Below are 21,811 nucleotides of genomic sequence, written 5' to 3' on the forward strand. Positions count from 1 at the left end.
CCTTATCTAACTTCATTTATATTTGTATAATTCAAAGCACAGGACCTCACGATAAATTAGTTCGATTTTTAAAAACTCTGCAAGACGGAAACCTCTTCAAAACGGATTCTTACTCGGTCCCGTCAAATTCCGTTTTGGGAAGGTTTTACACACGGACAGAGTGTTCTGGGACATTTAGTCGAACTTCAGGAATTGATTCGGGACTCCAAAATGAGCAAAAACGTTCATATCGACGTAAGTCCTATTTTGCTTTATCCTTCTGGACGCCATTTTGTGATTTTCAACAAAAAAATTACTTCTCAGAAACGGGTAAACTTACTTTAATTAAATTTGGCATATCTAAGACCAGTTAGTAAACAAAAACTTTTGAAAACGTCGCCTTTAATAATTTCAAAATAGCGGTCATCTTAATTTTTTAATCTTCAATATCTTTGTAATTATTTGTTTGATCAAACTTTTACTTTTACGTAATTTATTATACTTATATCAACTTATATTTATAAATTATTTATATTTTTAACAAATTGACACCCCATTTGTAAAAATTCATTGACAAACAATCTAGTTATTGCAGACGATTAACCCGCCAGTAGGCTTGCGCAACGTAATGCAAGCTAATAATTTTTTTGTTTGTTTTTATTCCCTCCACTAAATGTAATAAAAATTATTAATAAAAAGTAATAATAATAAATTAATAAAATTATCACCTTGCATTGTGGCTCCCTCTAACAGCTGCCTGTAGATGATAAAGAATTTTTGTAGCGTGAAAAAAATGTCACGCCTGATGAGGACTCGAACCCGGTGAAAGGCAGAGATGATACCGCTCCGCCACCAAGATCGGATTAAAAAACCGATTGATTTTTTTAAAGTGAAACAATATTTTGAAAATCAGTTAAAAAATATTTAACGTAAATATTTTTATAGTCTGAAGAAAATTATTTAAATACAAAATAAAAAAAGATATCTTTTTTTCTGAAGATTATCTTTTTTTAAAGATTATGTCCTAAAAATCTTTTTTTTTCTTTTTTTTTAATTAGAATTAAAATTTCTGTTTTCAGGTATTTTCTCAAGCAAAAGTTTATTTCAGTGTTAGTAACGGAAGACAGTTTTCTGGTGAACCAGTTCATTTTTCTTACATGCCCGATTTAGTTATGGAACATGCAAGGAACGTAACCGTTAAACTTCATCATCGTATCGGTCGTTATCTTAAACTTCAACTTTATTTTGCGTCAAGATGGTTACTACTTAGTGAAGTTTCATTTGATTCAGGTATTTATAATTAATTAATTATTAATCAGTTTTAATTTCATCATCTCTTCTCCTTGAATGTGGTCGTGAAATGAAATATTTCACCGCCAACAATATTCAAGGATACTTCCTTCATCCTTTATATTTCCATCCGTGAGTTCAGGGAAAAACTTTTTATAGTTGTGTTTATTTTTATTCGTATCTTCTTTTTATTCTTTTCATTGTGCTAGAAGACTACAACTTGTAAGGAATTGGAAGTTCTTATGATGGGATCAACCGCAATAGAACCTTCTTAGAAAAAAGGTGTAGTTGATTCTTTTAGATTTTTAATAATTTCACTGGAATCCTGCGTTAAAAAAAAAACGCAGGAACCTCGATCTTGGTGACGGGGGTTTTTTTCTTTTTTTCCTGTTTAGCCTCGGAATTACCGTTCAGATATTACTTCAGAGGATGAATGAGGATGATATGTACGAGTGTAAATGAAGTGTAGTCTTGCACAGTCTCAGGTCGACCGTTTCTGAGATGTGTGGTTAATTGAAACCCAACCCCCAAAGAACACCGGTATGCACGATCTAGTATTCAAATCCGTGGAAAAATAACTCACTTTACTAGGACTTGAACGCTGGAACTCTCGACTTCAAAATCAGCCGATTTGTTAAGACGCGTTCACCACTAGACCAACCCGGTGGTTCGTGTAACAACCAACCTTTTTCTTTCTTTTTCCTGTTTAGCCTCCGGTAACTACCGTTTAGATAATTCTTCAGAGGATGATATGTATGAGTGTAAATGAAGTGTAGTCTTGTACATTCTCAGTTCGACCGTTCCTGAGATGTATGGTTAATTGAAACCCAACCACCAAAGAACACCGGTATCCACAATCTAATATTCAAATCCATGTAAAAATAACTGACTTTACTAGGACTTGAACGCTGTAACTCTCGACTTCCAAATCAGCTGATTTGGGAAGACGCGGTAACCACTAGACCAACCCGGTGGGTTTGTAACAACCAACCTAACTTAACCTTACCTAACCCACGATGTCAGTTCCATGTTGACACTTACGGCGTCACACCGATACATCATTGGTACTTCTGTGCATCGCAAATTTCAAGGCCATGTGGGACGACACCTAAATAAAAGTAAAAGATCGAAACGATCCGGGGCGGGCCGCGACTGGTATTTAACCCGTCGCGACCCGCCCCGGTTCGTTTCGATCTTTTACTTTTGATTGTTAGAAATATAAGTTCCTCTAGTTGCTGCCGATAAATGTATACCCGGTCGCATCGGCTGGAATACCAGCCGGTGAAAGATATCGTATATTCGTTGCGATTTACCCATCCATCATAAAGCGGTACTTTTCGATTTTTTTCAATTTTTCGGTGTAAACCGCTTAATGGTCGCCTTAAAGTGTTGCATTTAGTTCTTTTCCCTAACTGTCGCATTTCACACCAGTAACGGTCTTTTTTCAATGAAATTTACAACCCACCATAAAGAGGTACATTTCGTTCATTTATTTTTACTGCGGTGTCATCACTTGACCTTGAAAAGTAGTTTCGTTTTAATTTCCTACCCGCCATTAAGCGGATAGTTTCGTTCTCTCACGTCAAGGTCAGTGAAATGCCAAAACGCAAATTAATCGGGATCAAAAGTCGAGGTTGCAGCAGAACTTACAAACACACACTATTGAGATGGCCAAATGAAACAAATACGGCATTAAATTACGTTTTATTTGGTACAAAAACTTAGACTTATTTTTTGTCGTAATCAGCGTTTAAAATTTTTCTCAACGGTGAACTAGATTTTTCTTTCCGTTGATGACGAATGCTGACGATCTTTCTTTCATTCACTATCGCTCTGCGTCCTTCAATTCATCATCCTTGGTGAAAATAATATCACTCATTTATTTCGGAAAGAAGTGAAAATCGCAGAGCACCGAATCCGGTGAATACGGAGGTTGTAGAATAAGTTCAGATTTCAACTTTACGAGATCTTCAACGGCTGTACCCAATATATGTGCTGAGTGTTTTCATGTTGCAGAGTTATATTGTCGAACATGACGCACACGTCTGCAAAATGTTTGTGTAATATGACGGTCATTTTAAATCGTTTCATCCATTTTTTTTCACAGAAATCGATCGACTTGTACGTGGTTTTTCTTCTACATTCGCTTTACCGACACCTGATGCACAAATACTCCTTCCTGCCTACTTACGGTACTTCGATCAAATATTTCATCGTTATAAACGGTTATTCCACGCTCTGCGATTTTTCTTCTGGGTCGTAATGATGAACCCGAGTTTGGTAGTTTGGTGAAAGTGAAAACTTTTACAGCGATCATAATTGTTTCGAATAATATACATATAATTATATTAATGATCATATTATTGCGGATGGTATTACTTGGAAGAATCGGGAACAAGATGTAAATTTATATTATATACGTGTATACGGCTAAAATTATTTTCATTCGTATAATCATTAGTTCTAGAGTGCGTTCACTTATAACTACGTATCATTTATTCTGTTGAATATTGCTGCATTTGATTTTGTAAATTAATATTTTCTTCGATATTATCAAAATGATAAAACGGGCTTGCGGTAAATAAAATATATGATAAATACTTTTGATTGAAATCTATCTAATCGTTTAAAAAAAAAAAACTCCGTCGATTGTAGTTCAATATTTTTTATACCCTCATTTATATCGTTCGACATGTTTAAATTTGATGTGGTTTTTAAGAAATCGGTTAAAGGCTTCCACATTTCTTTTGAGAAACCCATATGACCTTCCCGCTCTTAGTCGACGGTAATCGATATGAGTTCCGATCAAGTAAAGCAGACCCTGTTGCTTTATAAATGAGCAAATTTTCACGGCTGAATTCCACGATAATGAGATGAGATGTAAATAGTAACCGTTATGATTATTTTATTAGCTTCTCCCTCGCTTGGCTAAACTGGGGGTTACCGAACGAACTTTTCACGTGGGAGCCTGACAGATCAGACATTTTCAGTGACCGTCCAAAAGTCCGCGGCGTGCCTAAAGAAGTTTTCACTTCAAAAGTAACTATTTTATCTTCAACATTATTAAATTCAAATGTTTTATTAATAAGAGTGTTTAGGAAGGGTATATACTGAGACCGTTTTATTATCTATTCTTTTTCCTTAAAAATTTAATTCTTTTATTTCCAAATTCTCGTTTTACACACGAACGAGTAAGTCGAATCTTGAATCGGTATCGAGGATTTTAGTACTTATATCCAAAATATCTTTTGAATGATCTAGTGAAGCGACGCCCGGGCTTTTTAATAGTTTCCAGAATTCCTAAAAAACCTTTTTTTCTTATATAATTTAATTGTTTTTAAACTTATACTTCTTCTTTTTTATTAATAAAAGTACAAGTACTAAAACAATAATGATATTAAAAAAAATTCTGTCATATAAAACTGAAAGCGATTAATTGTAGAACATTTTAATTTTTTATTAAATACAATATTGTTGTAATTATTTTTAATTAGTTTTTTTAAATACTTTTACCGATTCAAATTATTTATTTACAGAGTTAAAGTAATAAATGCTTAATTGACTTATTTTATTGCTTTTCTATCGTTAAATAGTCAGATAAAATCAGAAACAGAAGTTGAAAATTGCTTTGCGAACCTAATCAAGGGAATTGCTGTCGTATGCGAGAACAGTATAGCATATATATATATATATATGAGAGAAAATCTTTCTGTGTTGTGTGTGTGTGCGCGCTCACACATACAACACGAATTGTTTAGATTGAAAAGTAGCTGGAGCCCATTAAACGAATCTGAGAAACGTGTGTTGCATACATTATATAGTTTTACTATTAAAACATAACGATAATTTTATAAATAAAGCTTTTTTCATTTAATTTTGTTATATTAATTTTTTTTATTACTTTTTGTTGTAATTTGATTAGAATCGTAAACTTTTTATGTTACTTATAGGCTTATTTCTATATTAAATGAATAGGCGTTGATTTGTTTATTACACAATTCTTTTTCAAAGGATCTTTATTATTATTGTGTCAATTTTTCATATTAATTTAGTATAGATCGTTTATCTTATAAAGACGCGCTTACCCTAGTTAAATAATTGGCGGAATTGCTGTATTTAGAAATATTTCAATGTTGTTCTGTGGAATCTAATTTTATTGGCGGTAATTATCAGAGCAATGATTCTAATGAACAGAAATTGGGTTTATAAAACTTCCCTAAAAAGCATTCTTTATTTATTTATTATTTTTTTTTACATAAATGTCATAATTCTGATAAAATTTAATTTAAAAAAGAAATAAGTTAAATGCATTGTAGTAAATTAAAACAAATGTATAGGCGTTTAAATGAATGTATATTTGTTTATAAATACATAAATTGTATATATATATATATATACATGTTTGTGTGTGTGTGTGTGTGTGTATGCATAAAATGCTGATTATAGTTACAAATACAGAATGTTTCAGGAGGTAAGGGAAATATTTTAGAAACTGATTCTAGAATTTCAAATAAGGAAAGAATTTCATACAAGCTTATGTGCAAAAATATTTTATTTTCGAGTTCGGTAAAAAATAGTAAAATATTTCGCCCGGATTTCAGTTCCATCCGGCGAAATGAGGTCACACTGAATTTTATGGTTTCTTGTCCTAAAATACTGAACGTAAAACAGTAACAGTCAGTGAAGATAAACACATTTTTTTTACGTTTGAAGTACAATAACTTTGTTAAATGACTAATAAATGCGTAAATTTTACTATCAAAACTTAAACAGTATTTAATTCTAAGATAATTAGTTTTTTCTTATAATATATATTTCTTATATATATATATATATATATATAACTTATTTTTCATTGAGACGCTATAATGCGATGACTTTTGACTCGTGTAAGAGCTTTCGCTATTTCTAACAGCGCAACATTAGTTTTCTTTTAAAAATATATCAAATCAATAAAAAAATAAAATAAAATAAAAACCTCGTTAATTACACGGTTGAGTAGAGTTAATGAAAAAAATTAAGGCTAATAACGATTTCCTATTTATTATTATTTTATTACTCAAAAAGAGTTAAACTTTTAAGATCTTTCCAAAACCGGGAAAGTTCTAAAATATTTTTCCGCGTTTTTCTTTTTAACTCTCTCATCTATCTTAAAAGTATAAAAAACAAACCAATTGTCATGGTATCTTCCTTAACTCATCGTATTAACTTTCCTTAAATCATTTTCTACACAAGCATTAAACTCTTGACAAAGTCTTAGTAACTGAAGAAACAACTATTAAATAATGAGTATAACTAAAATAAAGAAAGTAATTAAACAAACACCAGAAGTAACAAAACAACAATCACAAAGGCCTCTTTTGATGATACTATAATATTACTAAACTGTAATGTTTTACTTTATATTTAGTTTTTTGGTCCTTAATTTTTTTCTAGTGTTTTTTTTCTAATATTTCCTGTTTTTTAAACCGGTCAAAGCACACCTGTTTATTTTTAATGTGCTTTTTTGTTAATTGTGACGATGAAATATATGTAATATAATATATTACGTAAAGGATTGTTATATAAACATATAAAATGTAAATAATTAAGGAACGGGAGGCATTTATAATTAACCCGTACATATAAACACCGTGTAGTCGATAAAATTGATGAGGAAGCAAAATTGTTTTTGTGATGGATGTTATTAAAACTGCACGATTGTTTAGTGGACTCATTAGAGAGGATGAGATAGGTTTGGCAATCGAGTGGGAGATGCCGATAAGCTTGTGTGGTGTCGGGTCGGGCGACCTGGTCTACCCTTGTTCTAATTAGAACAGGCAGCTTTGCTAATTAATTCCTGACTTCGCTCAAAATCTCTTAACACTCTGCTTCGAACACTTATTGTAACGTAGTACTTTAAAGTACTGTAGTTAGATTATAAATCTACGATCTGCTTATTCATAGAACGTAGCTAGCTTAGTATCACTATTCCATTGTTACTAACGCTACACATTGCCGATCTATTTATTTTACTTCGTGCTAAACGAGAATTAAAGTGAGACTGAGAGGGAAATAAATAAAAAGAGACGCCAAATCTCTTTCGTTCTACCGATTTAATTATTTTAAACATTCTCCGTTTGTAACAAGTAGTAAATGAAATTGCAAAGCTTACATGAAGCAACCTACATATAATAAATAATATATCTACAAAGAAAGAGCTACCGCTCTTTCTTAGTTCCAATTCCAAACAAGCTTTGAACTTTTTTCACTCGTTTATAGAAATAAATATAAGGTAGCTTTAATTGAGGTGATTATTGTTGAAATGTTTGCTGTCGGCGGAACGACGACTGCACTGCCTGAGGTTATGGGTAACCATACAGCTGTGAAGTGTAGCGTCGTTTTGATGAGGGCAGTTTTTGAATGAGCAAGCACCACTATCGGCGGGATGGCGACGGCACTGCTGAGGGCATGGATTCCGATGCAGCCGTGAGGTGCAGCGGCATCTTGATGATGGTAGTAAGTGAAAGTAAATGTCACGTGAGACTCTGCGAAGGAGCTACCACCCTAATTACACTGCGGTATTTCGTAAAGCACCACGGATTGGAGACCTGGCTCGTTCGGGTAAATTGACGGCGGTCCAAGTCCTTGTTGTACAGTCATCTACTCGAGATTTGTTCGGGGACGGCGGTGATTCCAAAATCGACCTTGGTCGTACTGATTACGCCATAATCATTAACTTGGCGATCTTGAGGTGGCCTCCATCGTCTGCCGGTCGGTTCCTCAGGTGATGAAGGATGGGCACAGTCGGGTGGTGTGTTTTTCAGGACAATCTGGGCAACTATTGCGCCGCACAGTTGAATATTTCAATTGACGGATCGGGAAGAAACACTTTGTACATCTGTTAGTGTCGATGCAGACGGATGTCGTTAGGAAACGGTCGGTAGGCCCGCCGACAACGACAGTGGTAGTCAAAGCGGAGGGGAAAACTTTCCTGGCCTCCTACGCCGGCTGAAATAAGCTGTCACCAGCTGAAGTCAAGGTCCTTTCCGCGCTTAAGGGTCACGGTGAGGACCTCCAGATCCGGATGCGGGCCGATAGTGGTGCTGCTGTTGAACGGATAAGCAAGGATATTTCTGCGAAAATCGAGGACACCATTATGGCTCTGTCAGGGCGGAGTGGTAGGAGGATCCAAGTCCTTTTTAAGGATGTGAATGTACTCACTACTGAGGATGAGTTCATTACGTAGTTTCGGAAAATCACACGGGAGTCAGTGTCGATCGAAGTTATGTTCATGGGACTCAGGTGGTCACTGTGGCTGTGCCGCCTATCCTTGGGAATAAATTATCGGCTGATGGACGTATCCGTTTGGGATGGGTGACTTTGTACGGTTATGAGACATTCATTTGACGAACTTTGCTTTTGCTGCTGGAAGCAAGGCCACAGGGCTAATTCGTGTACCGGGCCAGATCGTAGCGGCCATTGTTTTATCTGTGGTGAGGCCGGTCAGTTTCGCAAGGACTGCCGGCGAGAGTCTCGGTGTCCTTCCTGTCGGTTGCATGGACATGCACCCGGTGGTAGGGGATGCAAGGCTTCACCTGCTACATGAAGATGCTGCGCCTGCTCAGTGCTGATGGGTGTCTGAGGGGGACAGCTTCGTCCAGGAAGGGGGGGAAGCTCCGGCGACCCACCATCACTGATTGGACGGGGACTCCTTCGCAGCGCATCTGGGGGAGGCAATGTAAGATCGTAGTGCCGGTGGGGAATCCCTTTGGGGATCCCATTAGAGGCGGGGCATTAAGTCCGGAGTCCCGGTGAGGGGACCCCTTTCGGGTCTCTCATTAGAGGCGTGGCATATAGTGCAAAACCGAGTCCCGGACCTTGTGTTCTACCGAGGTAGTTTAAGGCGAAGGCATCCCCCGGAGCTGAGTAATGCTTAAATGTTTGGTTCAGTTCCGCGGTGGCGGGGTAAATGAAGTTGAAAAAAAATGTAATAATGTTTCGATTAATTTTATACTACGAGTAGTAACAACTATAATAATAATAATATTAATAATGGATCGCGAGATAATTTTTTTTTAATTTGTAGGCACATGAAATATCCAGCTTTCATATCAGTTATAGTATCTCATATAAGTTTTCAATCAGCCGAGTAAGGTCAGGGCAATACTCGTCCCTCGTCAACAGTATGTTCGTATTTTGAGCGATAAGAAAAGAGAGGACTATAAGGGATTAGGACGTATAAGAAAAAGACTTCTTGGTCAAATCGGGTGATTCTCGTTAAATTGTCTGCTTTATAACTAATGGCACAGGTACGAGCATTTTCATAAATCCGTATCATATCTTGCAACAAGAAGATGGATGATACAGATTACATACAGGTACTGACCCTTAAATTTTAAATGATCTTATTTTTGCATATTTTTATTGACTTTTAATAATAATTTTTATATTTTTTATCTCTATTATTTTTTCGTACATTTATATTAAACAGCCTATTTTATATTCCATTGAAAAAAAGCTTTAACTTTTTTACACCGATTCAATTTACCATTCGATTACATGTTTTAAAAAACCTGTTAGCGGGCTTAATAGAGTTTTAATTTAATATATTCTTTTTTACGATTTCATTTATCGATAACGATCAAAATAATGAAATATTTATCATTTAAAATAAAATGTGTGCAGATAACATCTGTATTATCAATTTTTATAACCTGCATCGTAAATTTAAAAAATGGAAAAATATAATAATTTATTTTAAAAAAACCTTATGCAAACGTGTTTTGTGTTCAGTGTTGATGCTCAAAAACGATAAATAAATTTATACATTTTTATAAAAGAAAAAAGTGCTACGTGCAATAAAAATAGCTATAAATCATTCTACGTATTTTTTTTTTATTATGATACGAAATACGCTTGAAAAGTAATAAAAAAAACCAAATATAATAAATGGGTCTGTTCAATTTAAATTCAATATTTTTACTGCCTCATTAAAATTTATAAAAACCTAGTGCCTTCCCCACTGTTTAGGACTTAGTTGCTAACAGATGTATAACACACTCTTCTCTATTAAACAGCCGCTACAAATATCTCAACCGACTAGCATTTAAACGTTGTACTCTATTTATTTCAAATATTTTACTACTATTTTACCGTAAACGCGTAAAATTAACTTCTTTCACGCCTTCAAAATGTAATTTATACGTGAAACGGATAATTTATCGATCGTGCAAAAATAATTTATACGTAAACCACCAGTTCAACGTATATTGATATCATCAACCGCTTCATAAATTGACGACGTAATACGGTATAAGTTTTAATGGACAACTCCATTCGTAATCTAAAGCACACACACACTTTCTAAATAGTAATCATTAATTATCCAAATATATGACCGGAGAACAAAACTTTTAATAAATAGTAAAAAAGAAAGGAGTAAAAATAAATACAATAAAATAGCGTTTACTGTTTTTATAATGCACCGAAACCAAACAATTATACAGCCGATAATCTCAATTTTCACTTTCGAAAGTAGTATGGTCGTGCTCAAGAACTATATAAGTATCCCGTACCAGAAAAATGAAATATCAAGTAATTTTTTACTGTAGTATTCCAGTCGCGGCTTCGCCCATCCTGCCTCCGTAGGGTAAGACATCCGCCTTGTGACGATCCTTGTCGCCACACCGTCCTCTTCGTTCCTAACCTGATGGGCTTTACCGCAGGTCATCTTTTAGACCCTCTAAACCTAATAACACACCGCAGTCATCGGTTTGGCCTCTATCAGAGTGCCACCGATGCAAATGCTGCGGCAAACATTTCCATCAGTATATTTACACGACTTACTATATCGCCTTCGTATGACTTCTTTCAACCACGACCTCCTACCGCAACTTATTGACTAGAACTGCCTCCCAGTTCTAGTTCTTCTTTTTTTTCAAAAAAAAAAAAAAAAAAAAAAAAAAAGTCTTATCTGTAAGTTTCCGAAAAATGTGTTTATTAATTTTATCTCTAACTCAGTTCTGTTACACTCATCGCCTTTGTTCAGTTATAGTTCGCTGAGGTCCTTCTTAAGTTCGACGACCCAATCCGTAGTCGCTTTCATATTTGTTAAAAAAATAAAGACGCGCTTCGTTAACCTATTATCCGACATCCTGAGTATATGACCGTAGAACTTGACCCTTCGTTTTCTCATCGTCGACGTCAGCGGTTCGTTGTTCCCTTTATAAAGTTCTTCGTTACTTCTTAGTCTGTAAGATCCGTCTTCTAGTTTTCTTGGTCCCAATATTTTCCTCAAGATTCTTCTTTCACGTATTTCCATTTCCTTCAGTTCATACTTTTTCCTGAGTATCAAACATTCTGATGCGTAGAGTGCCTCTGGTTTGAGCACGGAAGTGTAGTGTCTTATTTTTGATCCGTATGATATACTTTTTTTGTTGTAGATATTCTTTGTTATCCCGTATGCTCTTTCTAATTTCCTGGTCCTTTCCGTGTTAGCTGCCTCATCGAGTCCATTAGCTTGAATAATTTCTCCAAGATATTTGAAACGATCGACTCTCCTGATATTCCCTCCTTTTGTTTTTATTTCTTTCTCCTTGTGATGTCGGTATTCCATGTATTCCGTCTTCTCGTAAGATATCTGTAGTCATGTCCTTATGGCTATTTCCTCTAGTAACTCTATCGATTCTCTAGCCTCTTCAACATTTTTTGTAATTATTGCTGTATCATCTGAAAAGGCCAAACAATCCACTTTTATTTGGGTTTTACCAGCTCCTAGTCGTATTTCTTTTAATCCGTTTTCCTCTTTCTTCTTACGCCATTCCCTTATTATTTTCTCGAGGATTAGATTAAACAATATTGGCGACAGCCCATCTCTCCCTGCCTCAATCCCGTTTTAACTTCAAAGGGCTCTGATATTTCTCCCATAAATTTTATTTTGGACTGCGTATTTGTCAACGTTTGTATCCTATTAATGTTTGCGTCTTCCTGTCTACTCCGAATTCCTTGAGCGTTTCCATCATTGACTCTCTGTCTATCGAATCGTATGCCTTCTTGAAATCTACAAACGTTACTACGGTGTTAATTCCTCTCAATGCTCTTAGTCTTAATATATTTTTTAAATTGAAGATTTGTTCCACGCACGATCTTCCTCTTCTGAACCCTCCTTGATATAGTTCACATTTATATATAAAGTAATTTAAACAAAATAATACCCTAACATACGTATTAATTTTTTTACGAATATTAATAAAATATGTAAGTAAATTTTAAATCTAAAATTTATTTTTAAAAAAATTCACACAAATATCTAACCTGCTGTAAAAGGAAATCCCTTTAATAAAGATTAAAGTGCACGTTCTAAATTTCATTACATTAGAACTTCTATTAATTTTAATATTATAAGTAATTATAAAACGTAATAATTAAAACTGTTTTAATTAATATCAAAAGAGAGCCGTTCAAAAAATAATGGTGATTTATATTTTACTATAATTAATGTACAGGAAGAAATACGTATTTTATGATATAATAAATGCTACGTAACAGAATTTCTGAAAAAAGTTTATCTTTTGTTTCTCCCTTACAAGTACGTTGCAATCTGTTCAACTAGTGAACGATAAGCGATCCCCCGCGACCCGATGAGATGAGGATGATATGTATGACGTGTAAATGAGATGTAGTCTTGTACGGACTCACGCCGACCGTTCATAAGGCGAGTGGTTAAACCGAACCCCGACCACCAAAATACACTATGAAAATCAGCTGTTAAACAACTGATTTGCTGCGAAGAATTAACTACGAGACCGAGAATTAACGGTGTCTCGTTAGAGGCAGTGCTGGGATGCCACCGGTGGATCTCCTAGCAGAGGAGAGATTTGAAAGGTACCAGGGCACGGACAGTTGTATGGCTAGGCTGTCCCTAATAGGCCGTTGGCAGGAGAGATGATGTAGTGTCTTAACGGGCCGATGGACTTTCAAGCTGATACCCTGTATGGAGAAATGGATCTCTAGGAAGTATGACGTGATACATTTTTGGACGGTCCAGTGGCTGTCTGGCCATGGATCATTCAACGTATACTTATATAAAAGAGAGAGACGGCCGGAGTGCCTGTATTGTGGTCTTGATGATGCAGAGCATACCTTCCTACGGTGTCCGAGATGGGCTCCGAATAGACCGTTTGGGGGAGAGATCTCCCTGGAGGAAATTATGAGCATTATGCTTAGCACCAATGACGGTAAGAGTATTGTTCTCGCTGGTTCCAGGAAGGACTGTCCAAAAAAATAGAAGAAGGGGATCCAAGGTAGGTGTTTAGTCAGAGAGTAGTGGTGGAGAGCCAGCCCTCGGGGGTGGGTAGCTGGAATCCTACAGTATCGTCGCTGTTGGGTGCCTTCGGGGTAAACTTGAAGCGCTGCTTCAAGACGACACAGGAAGAACCAGAAACACTCGTGGGGATGATTTGTGCCTGCTTAGGCGATCCCATTTCCACGCTGTGTAAGGGGGATAGGTTTTTAGTTGGTCCCTGCTTCGGTAGGAAATACCACACACCCAGTAATACGGGCCGCTGGACGTCTTTGTGTAGATTTTCTTTCCTCCGACGTAAAACAAAAAAACAAAGGTAGCCGGAACTCGGTCTTGTGTTACATGCCTCTAGCGGGGGAACCACGAGAGATTCACCCGCCGGGACTCCGATCTTGCCTCCCTGGCTCCTCTACTGTATAACCCCCGGAGGGATTCCCCACCACTACGGTCTTGCATTCCCCTCCAATGGCGTCTGCAAGGGAGTCCCCACCCGTTCATTGGTGGGGACTCCTGCATACAGTCCTTTTGCAAGTGGCAGGCTCGCCACAAGTAAGGCAGTGGCTACTATGATCTGGTCGAAGATACAATTTGGTCCTGTGGCCTGGCTTCCAGCATCGAAAACATAAGTCATCAAAGGTGCGCCTCATCATCTGGCAGGCCATCCACCCAATTCGAATTCGCCCATCAGACTGAAGAAACTTGTCCGCCAAGATGGGCGGCAGTGCCAATGTGACCACTTGCGTCGCCCCAAATGCCGGTCGCATGGATAGTATATCTAGCGAGACCGACTTCCATGTAACCTTATGAAGTTCCTTTAGAAACTCGAGTGAGTATGTCCACGTTCTTAACAACAACGTGGATCCTCCGGCCGCCTCTTCCCGTCAGAGCCGTAGTGGCACCCTCTACCTTTCCTGCGATCTCCTTGCTTTGTTGTTCAGCCGCACCACTGTCAGCTTACATCCAGAGATGTAGGTCCCCCCTTCCCCTTTCGTGGTGAGAGGATCCCGACCTCACCCGGCGACACTGACCTCAGACGGATCGAAAGAGATCAACGTAGGTCTTACCTTCTGCCCTAATCACCATCGCTGTTGTGGCGGACCCACGGGTGGTCTCTTGCTCTTTAATCCCGATGCCGATGGTACTCGTGAAAGACACACGTAATGTTTCTACTCCACACTCCTGCACATGTACTCCACGAAACGTCGTAGATCTGCTTAACCCGACCTGAGGGCCCACAAAAGCAGACTAGTCGATCCTGTCTATATTGCATCACTTGCAGTACGGACCTGCAAATGACCGAGGCCACCTCGCAGTCCCCAACTGCCGAATCAACCACTAAAGCGTAGTCAGCCCGGCCCACATCAATTTTACATTCATTGTCCCTTCCGAATAAATCGCGTACAGTGGATTGCTCCACAAGGACCTGGTCCGCCTCCAATTTGCCTGCTCGGCCCACGTCCCGAATCTATGAAGCCTTACGGAACACCGGTGCATATTGCTGGTGTTCGACTTCTAACGCCATGACTGTAATCCATGCAGACCCAACATCCTCTGGCAACACAGCGGTGTCTTCCACTAGAGTTGAAATACAGGAAGACCTTCTGAGGTCAGCCTCTAAGAACTAACCGCTCAATGTCTGCCTCCGCAACTCCGTAATCAATCGCTCGTCGGAGCTCGTCAATCGATGACCATGTTGCAGCCCGTTGCAGACCTCCATCCGGAGTCTGCGACGCCATATCAGTGATGATAAAGTACGTTTGTGTAACCTCATCCTCTGTACTCACCCGAGTAGATGAACTCTCTTGAGGCTCCACAGGTACAAACATCTGCGAACTCCTCCAACATACAAACATGACTGTTCTTAGCTTGGAGCACTTTTTGATCTCAACTTTAGTGGTCATATGTAGTCACCGGTGAGCTCAACTCTTTAACTTTATGCGGCAAAAGAGTCGTGTTATGTACAAAACATTTTTTCCCTGATGCGACCTGTACGACTTCCCTTATGCGACTCTTTTCCATGCGACCTGTACGACTTCCCTTATGCGACTCTTTTCCATGCGACCTGTACGCTTCCCTCCTTCTGGCACCTCTTCTCCTATACATGAGATGTCCATAAAAGATGCAGACTTCTCTAGATCAGAAGCTGTCTCCGGCAAGAATAAGGAACTTGGTTTTGACGTTTTCTTCCCCTCACCTGCTGGAGGAGAACCATGGAGGCTTCGCTTCCCCGAAGGTTTCAGAGAACGCTCCCGCCATCCATGACGTCGTCCGACCGGACTGGAAGAGTCGGAAAGTCCTCCTCGACATCCCTGCTCGTCGACGCAATCAGACTGACAGCCCTCTGCTGCCTCTGAGTCATCTTCTCTCCCGTCTTCCTATCTTTTCGCTTCCCGTGCGCCGAAGTTCTTCCATCACCGCTTTCTCCAAGCTGTCACTGCCACTACTGTCCGATAGGACTTCTCTCACCTGAACCCCAGAAGACTCCTTTCCAGTGGATCGTCGCCTTACCTCTTCGACTGATGGAGATACTCTCCCTGACTGACGTGGGTCACCCATAAGAGTAATAATAATATTGAAACAAAATTAATTAATCTAAAACAAATTAAGTAAATGAACGAAAAATAAATTAAAGAAAAATTAATTTAAATAAATCGAAAGTAATAAATCAAAAGTGATCTTCAGTTTTTTTTTAAATGCTTGATAATATCTTTCTGCACGATAAAAACAGATTTATATACCGCTACAGCAGTAAAGTGTTGTAAGATTTATAGCTATTTACAAGCTGATTATTTTATGTTATAGTTAAAAATGTGAAATCTACTTCGTTAATTCATACTGTAACAATAATTGTTCTTTATTCCACTACATTTGGCTATTATAAAAATAATAGTTTGTATTTAAAACTCTTGTAACTTTCTTTTTTTTTTGAGGGGGACATTCAATAAGTTTTTGAACATATTTCACTACTGATTTATTTTGACCCTCCCTCACTCACCGGTACAATAGTGATAAATAAATTATATACATATTACAATAAAGTCTATTTTTCTGATTAATTAATTTAATTTTTTTTAGAAATATGTATATGTTATATATGTATCATTCACAGCGCTTTTCCACATAACAAGTAAATATATTTTAATCAGTTCTAAATTAATTATATTTATATATATATATATATATATAAATTAAATATATAAAATTAATTTAAAATATAGATTTAAAGGGACAATTGAAAATAACCAAGATGTTAGATTCCTTAAAATGTTTTAAAATAATTTTTCACACCTTTCAATTGCCTAGATGAATGATTCCAGAAATCAGGTTATATTTTCTGTGAAAGATCCATATCTTTATTGTTTTTATCCACTTCCATTATAAAGTTAGTTTTTTTCATGAATATTGACAAAATCTCAAATTTGTTTGTGATGTTTTTATGACACACACACACACATATATATATGTGTGTGTGTGTGTTTCTATATACTGGTAATTCTATACGGTATGGCTCTTATTATATAGGGTGTTAAATTTTTTAAATCTCGATTTTAAAAAAGTTTCTTGGAAATGGTAAATTTTCGTAATCCGCATAAAACTCTTTTCTTCTGACATTTATGTATAAGTTATATAAGTATAAATGTTGAAGGCGACTTACACGAATCATAAGTCACTTCGAGAAGATTACATAGATATTTTCAAGAATATAAAGCATCCCGAGCCAGGCTTTCACGAGGAATATGGTGATTCTTCGATAATACGGTTACATATCAGTATGCCAAGCCTACCAAAATAATTATAATATTTAGCCTTAAAAATGTAAATTTCATTTCGTTCAGTACAGGCACTGGCTATGTAGTGATACTTCATTACTTTCAGAGAGAGCACTATCTTAAATAGCTATAAAAAAAGCTAGTATTAATAGTAAAAAAAATAATAATTATTGTACCCGTTTCTGTTATGAAACAGTTAATTATTATTCTGCTTCAACCTAATAAAGTTTCCTTCCGGCCTACATTTCTCCAAATGCAGCTAATAATACAAATGATTTGAACTAAAAAAATTTGGATTTTTTCATAATTTTATAAAATTTTCCTGTTGGTGCTTTAAATGTATTTCTTACCCGTACTTTAAAAAGAGCCGTTTCTGGTAGATGCTTCCTTAATCGCTGCTTTTCTCGTTTTTTACGTTTGCAAACTTTTGTTCAGACACTCATGGCCTTATTTTCATATCCTGCTCTCATTAATTTTGGTTTCCTAAACGTTCGTTCTCATTCCGTATTCTTTCATAATATTTTCTAATTTTAAGATCATCTTTTGAATATCCTGCGCTTCATCTTAATAAAAGCCACGTCTCATCCGCGAACCTTTTACAATTTAATTTTTTTCCTTATACTCATTTCTTCATCTACTGCTAGAAATTTTAGATCGTGTCGTCAAAATTTATATTAAACAAAAGTAGAGTAGTAAATGCTTTTTTCTTATTTGTATTCCCGGATCAAACTGTTCAGTTTGAGAATACTTTATTTTTAAAATGGTTTTTTAATTTTTAAGTTAATTTTAATTAATCGTTTGCTTTTCCAGTCTACTCTTTGGCTTCTTAAATTTCAATTAATTGGGCGCATTACACTATTTTAGGTCGTATTACATAGTTTCATCATCTCTTATAATTTTTCTGCATGAAGACATTTAATTAGTTTTATCGGTAACTTATCTACAGCTATAGTTTTTCCATTCTTTATATCGTTATAAAAAAGGATATATATATTTATTAAAAAAAGACACGAAGTATTTTAAAAGGAGTAGTAAATATATGAAAATTTTATCAAATTTGTATGAACTGTTCACTAAAAAAATCACTAGAGCCATATTATATGTACCCGGGTCGTTCAATAAATAAAAAGACAAACGGCTTCACTGAAAAAGTATTTAATAGTATAAACTGAAACTGTCTGACGTTCAGATTTGCACTCCTGATGCAGAAAATATCGACTGTTCGAAAACAGTTTTCATTATTATAACCTCTTTTGTTAATTTAAAAATTTCGGCTCTATTTGAAAGATGTACAGTGGAAGAACAGAATACTATGATACGATTTATTTTCGAAAGTTTTATCACCGGCCGAAATTTACTCGCGGTTGTAAAACAGTACGGTAAAAAGTGTATTATTCCTGAAAATGTTTATAAACAGATCGAAGCATGTATCATCGATTTTCATCACGGCAGAAGACTGGTAGAAATCTGGATTAATACTTCACAAAATTGCATTAATAATGTTATTCGCAAGGATAGAACAAAAATTTGGGAAATTGCTGAATTTTGTAGTGCGAGTCGGCACTGTCCATTGAATTATCCACGGGGTGCTGAGTTAGCGCAAAACGTGTAGACTCAAAATTATTAAGACATCCGAATTCACATAATATTTTTTATCGGAAAGTACTACTTTTTTAGATCGTACTATTACTTATGAAGCTTGGATTCATCATTTTGAGCAAGAATCCAAACATCAAAGTATGGAATGGAAAAATTTGAGTTTACCGACTAGAAAAAATTCAAAACTTAACGCGTTATCGAGTAAAGTGATAGTATTTGAGTTTTGGACTGGAGAATAGGTCAAACAGTGGAATGAAAACATTCGTTTTGGCCCATAAACCGAAAAACCTATATCATATTTGAATTCAAGAGAAAAATATATCAGAATCACATATTTTTCTTCCTGAGAAAAAAAAAATCCTTTTTTGTTCCCCATTGTCATTTATTGAACGACCCTCGAAATTTGTAAATTAAATGTTTACTTCCTAATTAAGATAACAAACCTTACTCGGTTTTAATGTATACGTAACTATAATTACTCAACTTTTTAATTAATATCGGTTCAACCGTTATGGTGCGATTTACCACAAACAGATGAGAATAATAATAATAATTGTATTATTTTAAGTAATTTCAATTCAATTATTCAAGCATAATGTATAATGAAAATGCTTAATGCATAATGCAATTATGTGAGTATATATATATATATATATAGTAGTCAGTATGGGTTCGCTTCATTACCTTCCCAGACGGTACCTCTGCTGTGCTCGTTATCCCCAAGTGAACCTTTACCCGCTTTACTTAAAAGTAAAAAGTGTTAAAGTTAACGCTTGGGAACGTTACGACGTTAACTTAGTTAACGTTAATATCAACTTCAGTTAAAGTGTTAACTTTACCCCCAACGGGGCTAGGGCCTCGTTCTATGGCTTAAAAAAGCCTTCCGTGGGATAATATGAATGTATCCGGAAAATTTGAAAGCAATCGGTCGGTTGGTTCTGTCGTGATGCTGTTGCAAACGGACAGACAGAACCCGCTGCAAACTGTCTGACGCGATTAGCATCGCACACGCCATCTCTTGTTTCCCGTGTTCGATATATTATCGATTACATTACTCTCATACTACATACCGTACGTATATACACTTCTACACATGCACGTAAAGGAAATATAAACGTATCTTTTATATTTTAGATGAAAAAAAATATAATGCTTACATTTTTATATTGTTTATAGACGAAAATTTTGTTTTTGTTGATTTCAACTTTTTTGATCGTGTTTATTTAAGTATAAAATAAACGATATGAAAGGTAAGAAAGGAGGGTTAAGATATATTTTCGTTAGAAAGGATATTGGTTTCTATTGATTTATGTATCAGTTGGAGCTAATTAGAGGTATTTTAGAAATGTAAGAGAGCGAGGGGGGTAAATCGGAAGAGGTACTGAAAGTAGTACAAAAGGGGTGGGAGATTGTAATATTATTATTATTATTATTATTATTATTATTAGGTTAGGATTGGAAGAGTAGTATATATTGAGTTAGTTTTGGATAGAGGACGAGTTGGCTACCACTGGATGGAGTTGGGGGCTCATACGCAACAGTGGACACGGAGCAGAAGATGAATGGCCGCTGCCACAGACACCCTGCCTGCAATTCTTCGCTACTAGGCTGCATTTTGCACATTCTTTTCTCCAAACAAATTGTTCCCCCTTTCAGGTGCAACCGTTTCCATTTAGAATTCCCCTCAAAAAAAAATAAAAAAACCGAATTTTTACCTACCTTAAATAAACTGCGACCTGGGAATAAGAATATCTTTATTTTCTCCTCTTTCCTTCCGTTTTTTAACATCGGTTTTTTACTTAAACTCTTGAAATTGGGATTTGAACAAAATTACCCGCTACTTTGTGCAGTCTTCTTTTTATACTCTTCGTTAAATAACAAATTAATGCTATTTAAAATGCTTTATCTCATTTTGAATACTGTTTTAAATAAATTATTTTACTTTAAACGTAAACTTTTAATGAATTTTAATTATATTATCCGTCTGCATTAATTTACATTTAATTAATTTTAAATTACATTAAACATAATATCAGTATTTTTGCGAGTAATAATGTATAATATAGTTTTACAGTACCTTGCTGGCTGTTATAGGCGGCTATAGAACAGTCTCGCGGCAGGCAGTTTGTGTTATAACCGGAATCAAACCGATAGATATCTTGGCTAATGAGCGCGTAAGGAACGCTTCATTTCCAAGGTAAATAACCTATTGACGTCAGATCGAAAGCAGGAGATTGAAGACCTGGGCCATGCGTCTTGGCAGGTCAGGTGGGACGAATCCGCCGCAGGTCGCTACAAGCACGGTATATTTCCTATTGTGTCCGATTTACGTGCGATTAGATCGGTATATCCGATTTCCCCGATCGGTATATCACACGGTTTTTCTCCAGGCGAGTTTGGCTAGGTTTCATTTGGTAGATTCGAGTCGATGCCCGGATTGAGGGATTGATGATACAGTGCACCATGTCCTCTATGTCTGTCCCCGATATGAGGTCAAACGTTCACGAGCTGTTAGGGAACTCGAGAGAATACAGCACTTTCAGGGTGATTTGCGTGGAGTCGTCTGTAGTGGCTTGCTGTCTTCGCGCCCTTGCGGTGTGTAGATCTGCAGAGGAAATTTAATCGAGTTATTTGATCGTGGTAGGATCCCGGATGGTTAGGGTTCCGGCCTAGGCATTGAATCGGTTGGAGGTAGGCGTATTGGCATCTGCCACGGTCATATTGGTATCGTTTTCTGATTCGATTTGGGGCTCCCACTGGGGGTGGTGGCCTGTTCGACCGGGAGCGCAGCTTCGTCCCGCTGGTGGCGGTCCCTGATTGTGACTTTGTAATGCCGCGCGAGACTCCATGATGGGACCCGGTGGGAGTGCGGGGTTTGTCCCCGGCTCCT

The 21,811-nt window shown here is 36.6% G+C and overlaps 1 protein-coding gene across 1 annotated transcript in view; it reads left to right on the top strand.

The window, feature by feature from the left end:
* Ddr (discoidin domain-containing receptor 2) overlaps positions 1-21,811 on the top strand; it is a 597,456-nt gene that overhangs the window by 488,094 nt on the left and 87,551 nt on the right. Inside the window, exon 8 of the mRNA XM_075373682.1 lies at positions 1,059-1,269. Within this exon, the coding sequence (XP_075229797.1) occupies positions 1,059-1,269 (211 nt within the window). The remainder of the gene's footprint in view (positions 1-1,058; positions 1,270-21,811) is intronic.

Source organism: Lycorma delicatula, chromosome 8 (assembly GCF_047948215.1).
Source record: "Lycorma delicatula isolate Av1 chromosome 8, ASM4794821v1, whole genome shotgun sequence".
Lineage (NCBI taxonomy): Eukaryota > Metazoa > Arthropoda > Insecta > Hemiptera > Fulgoridae > Lycorma > Lycorma delicatula.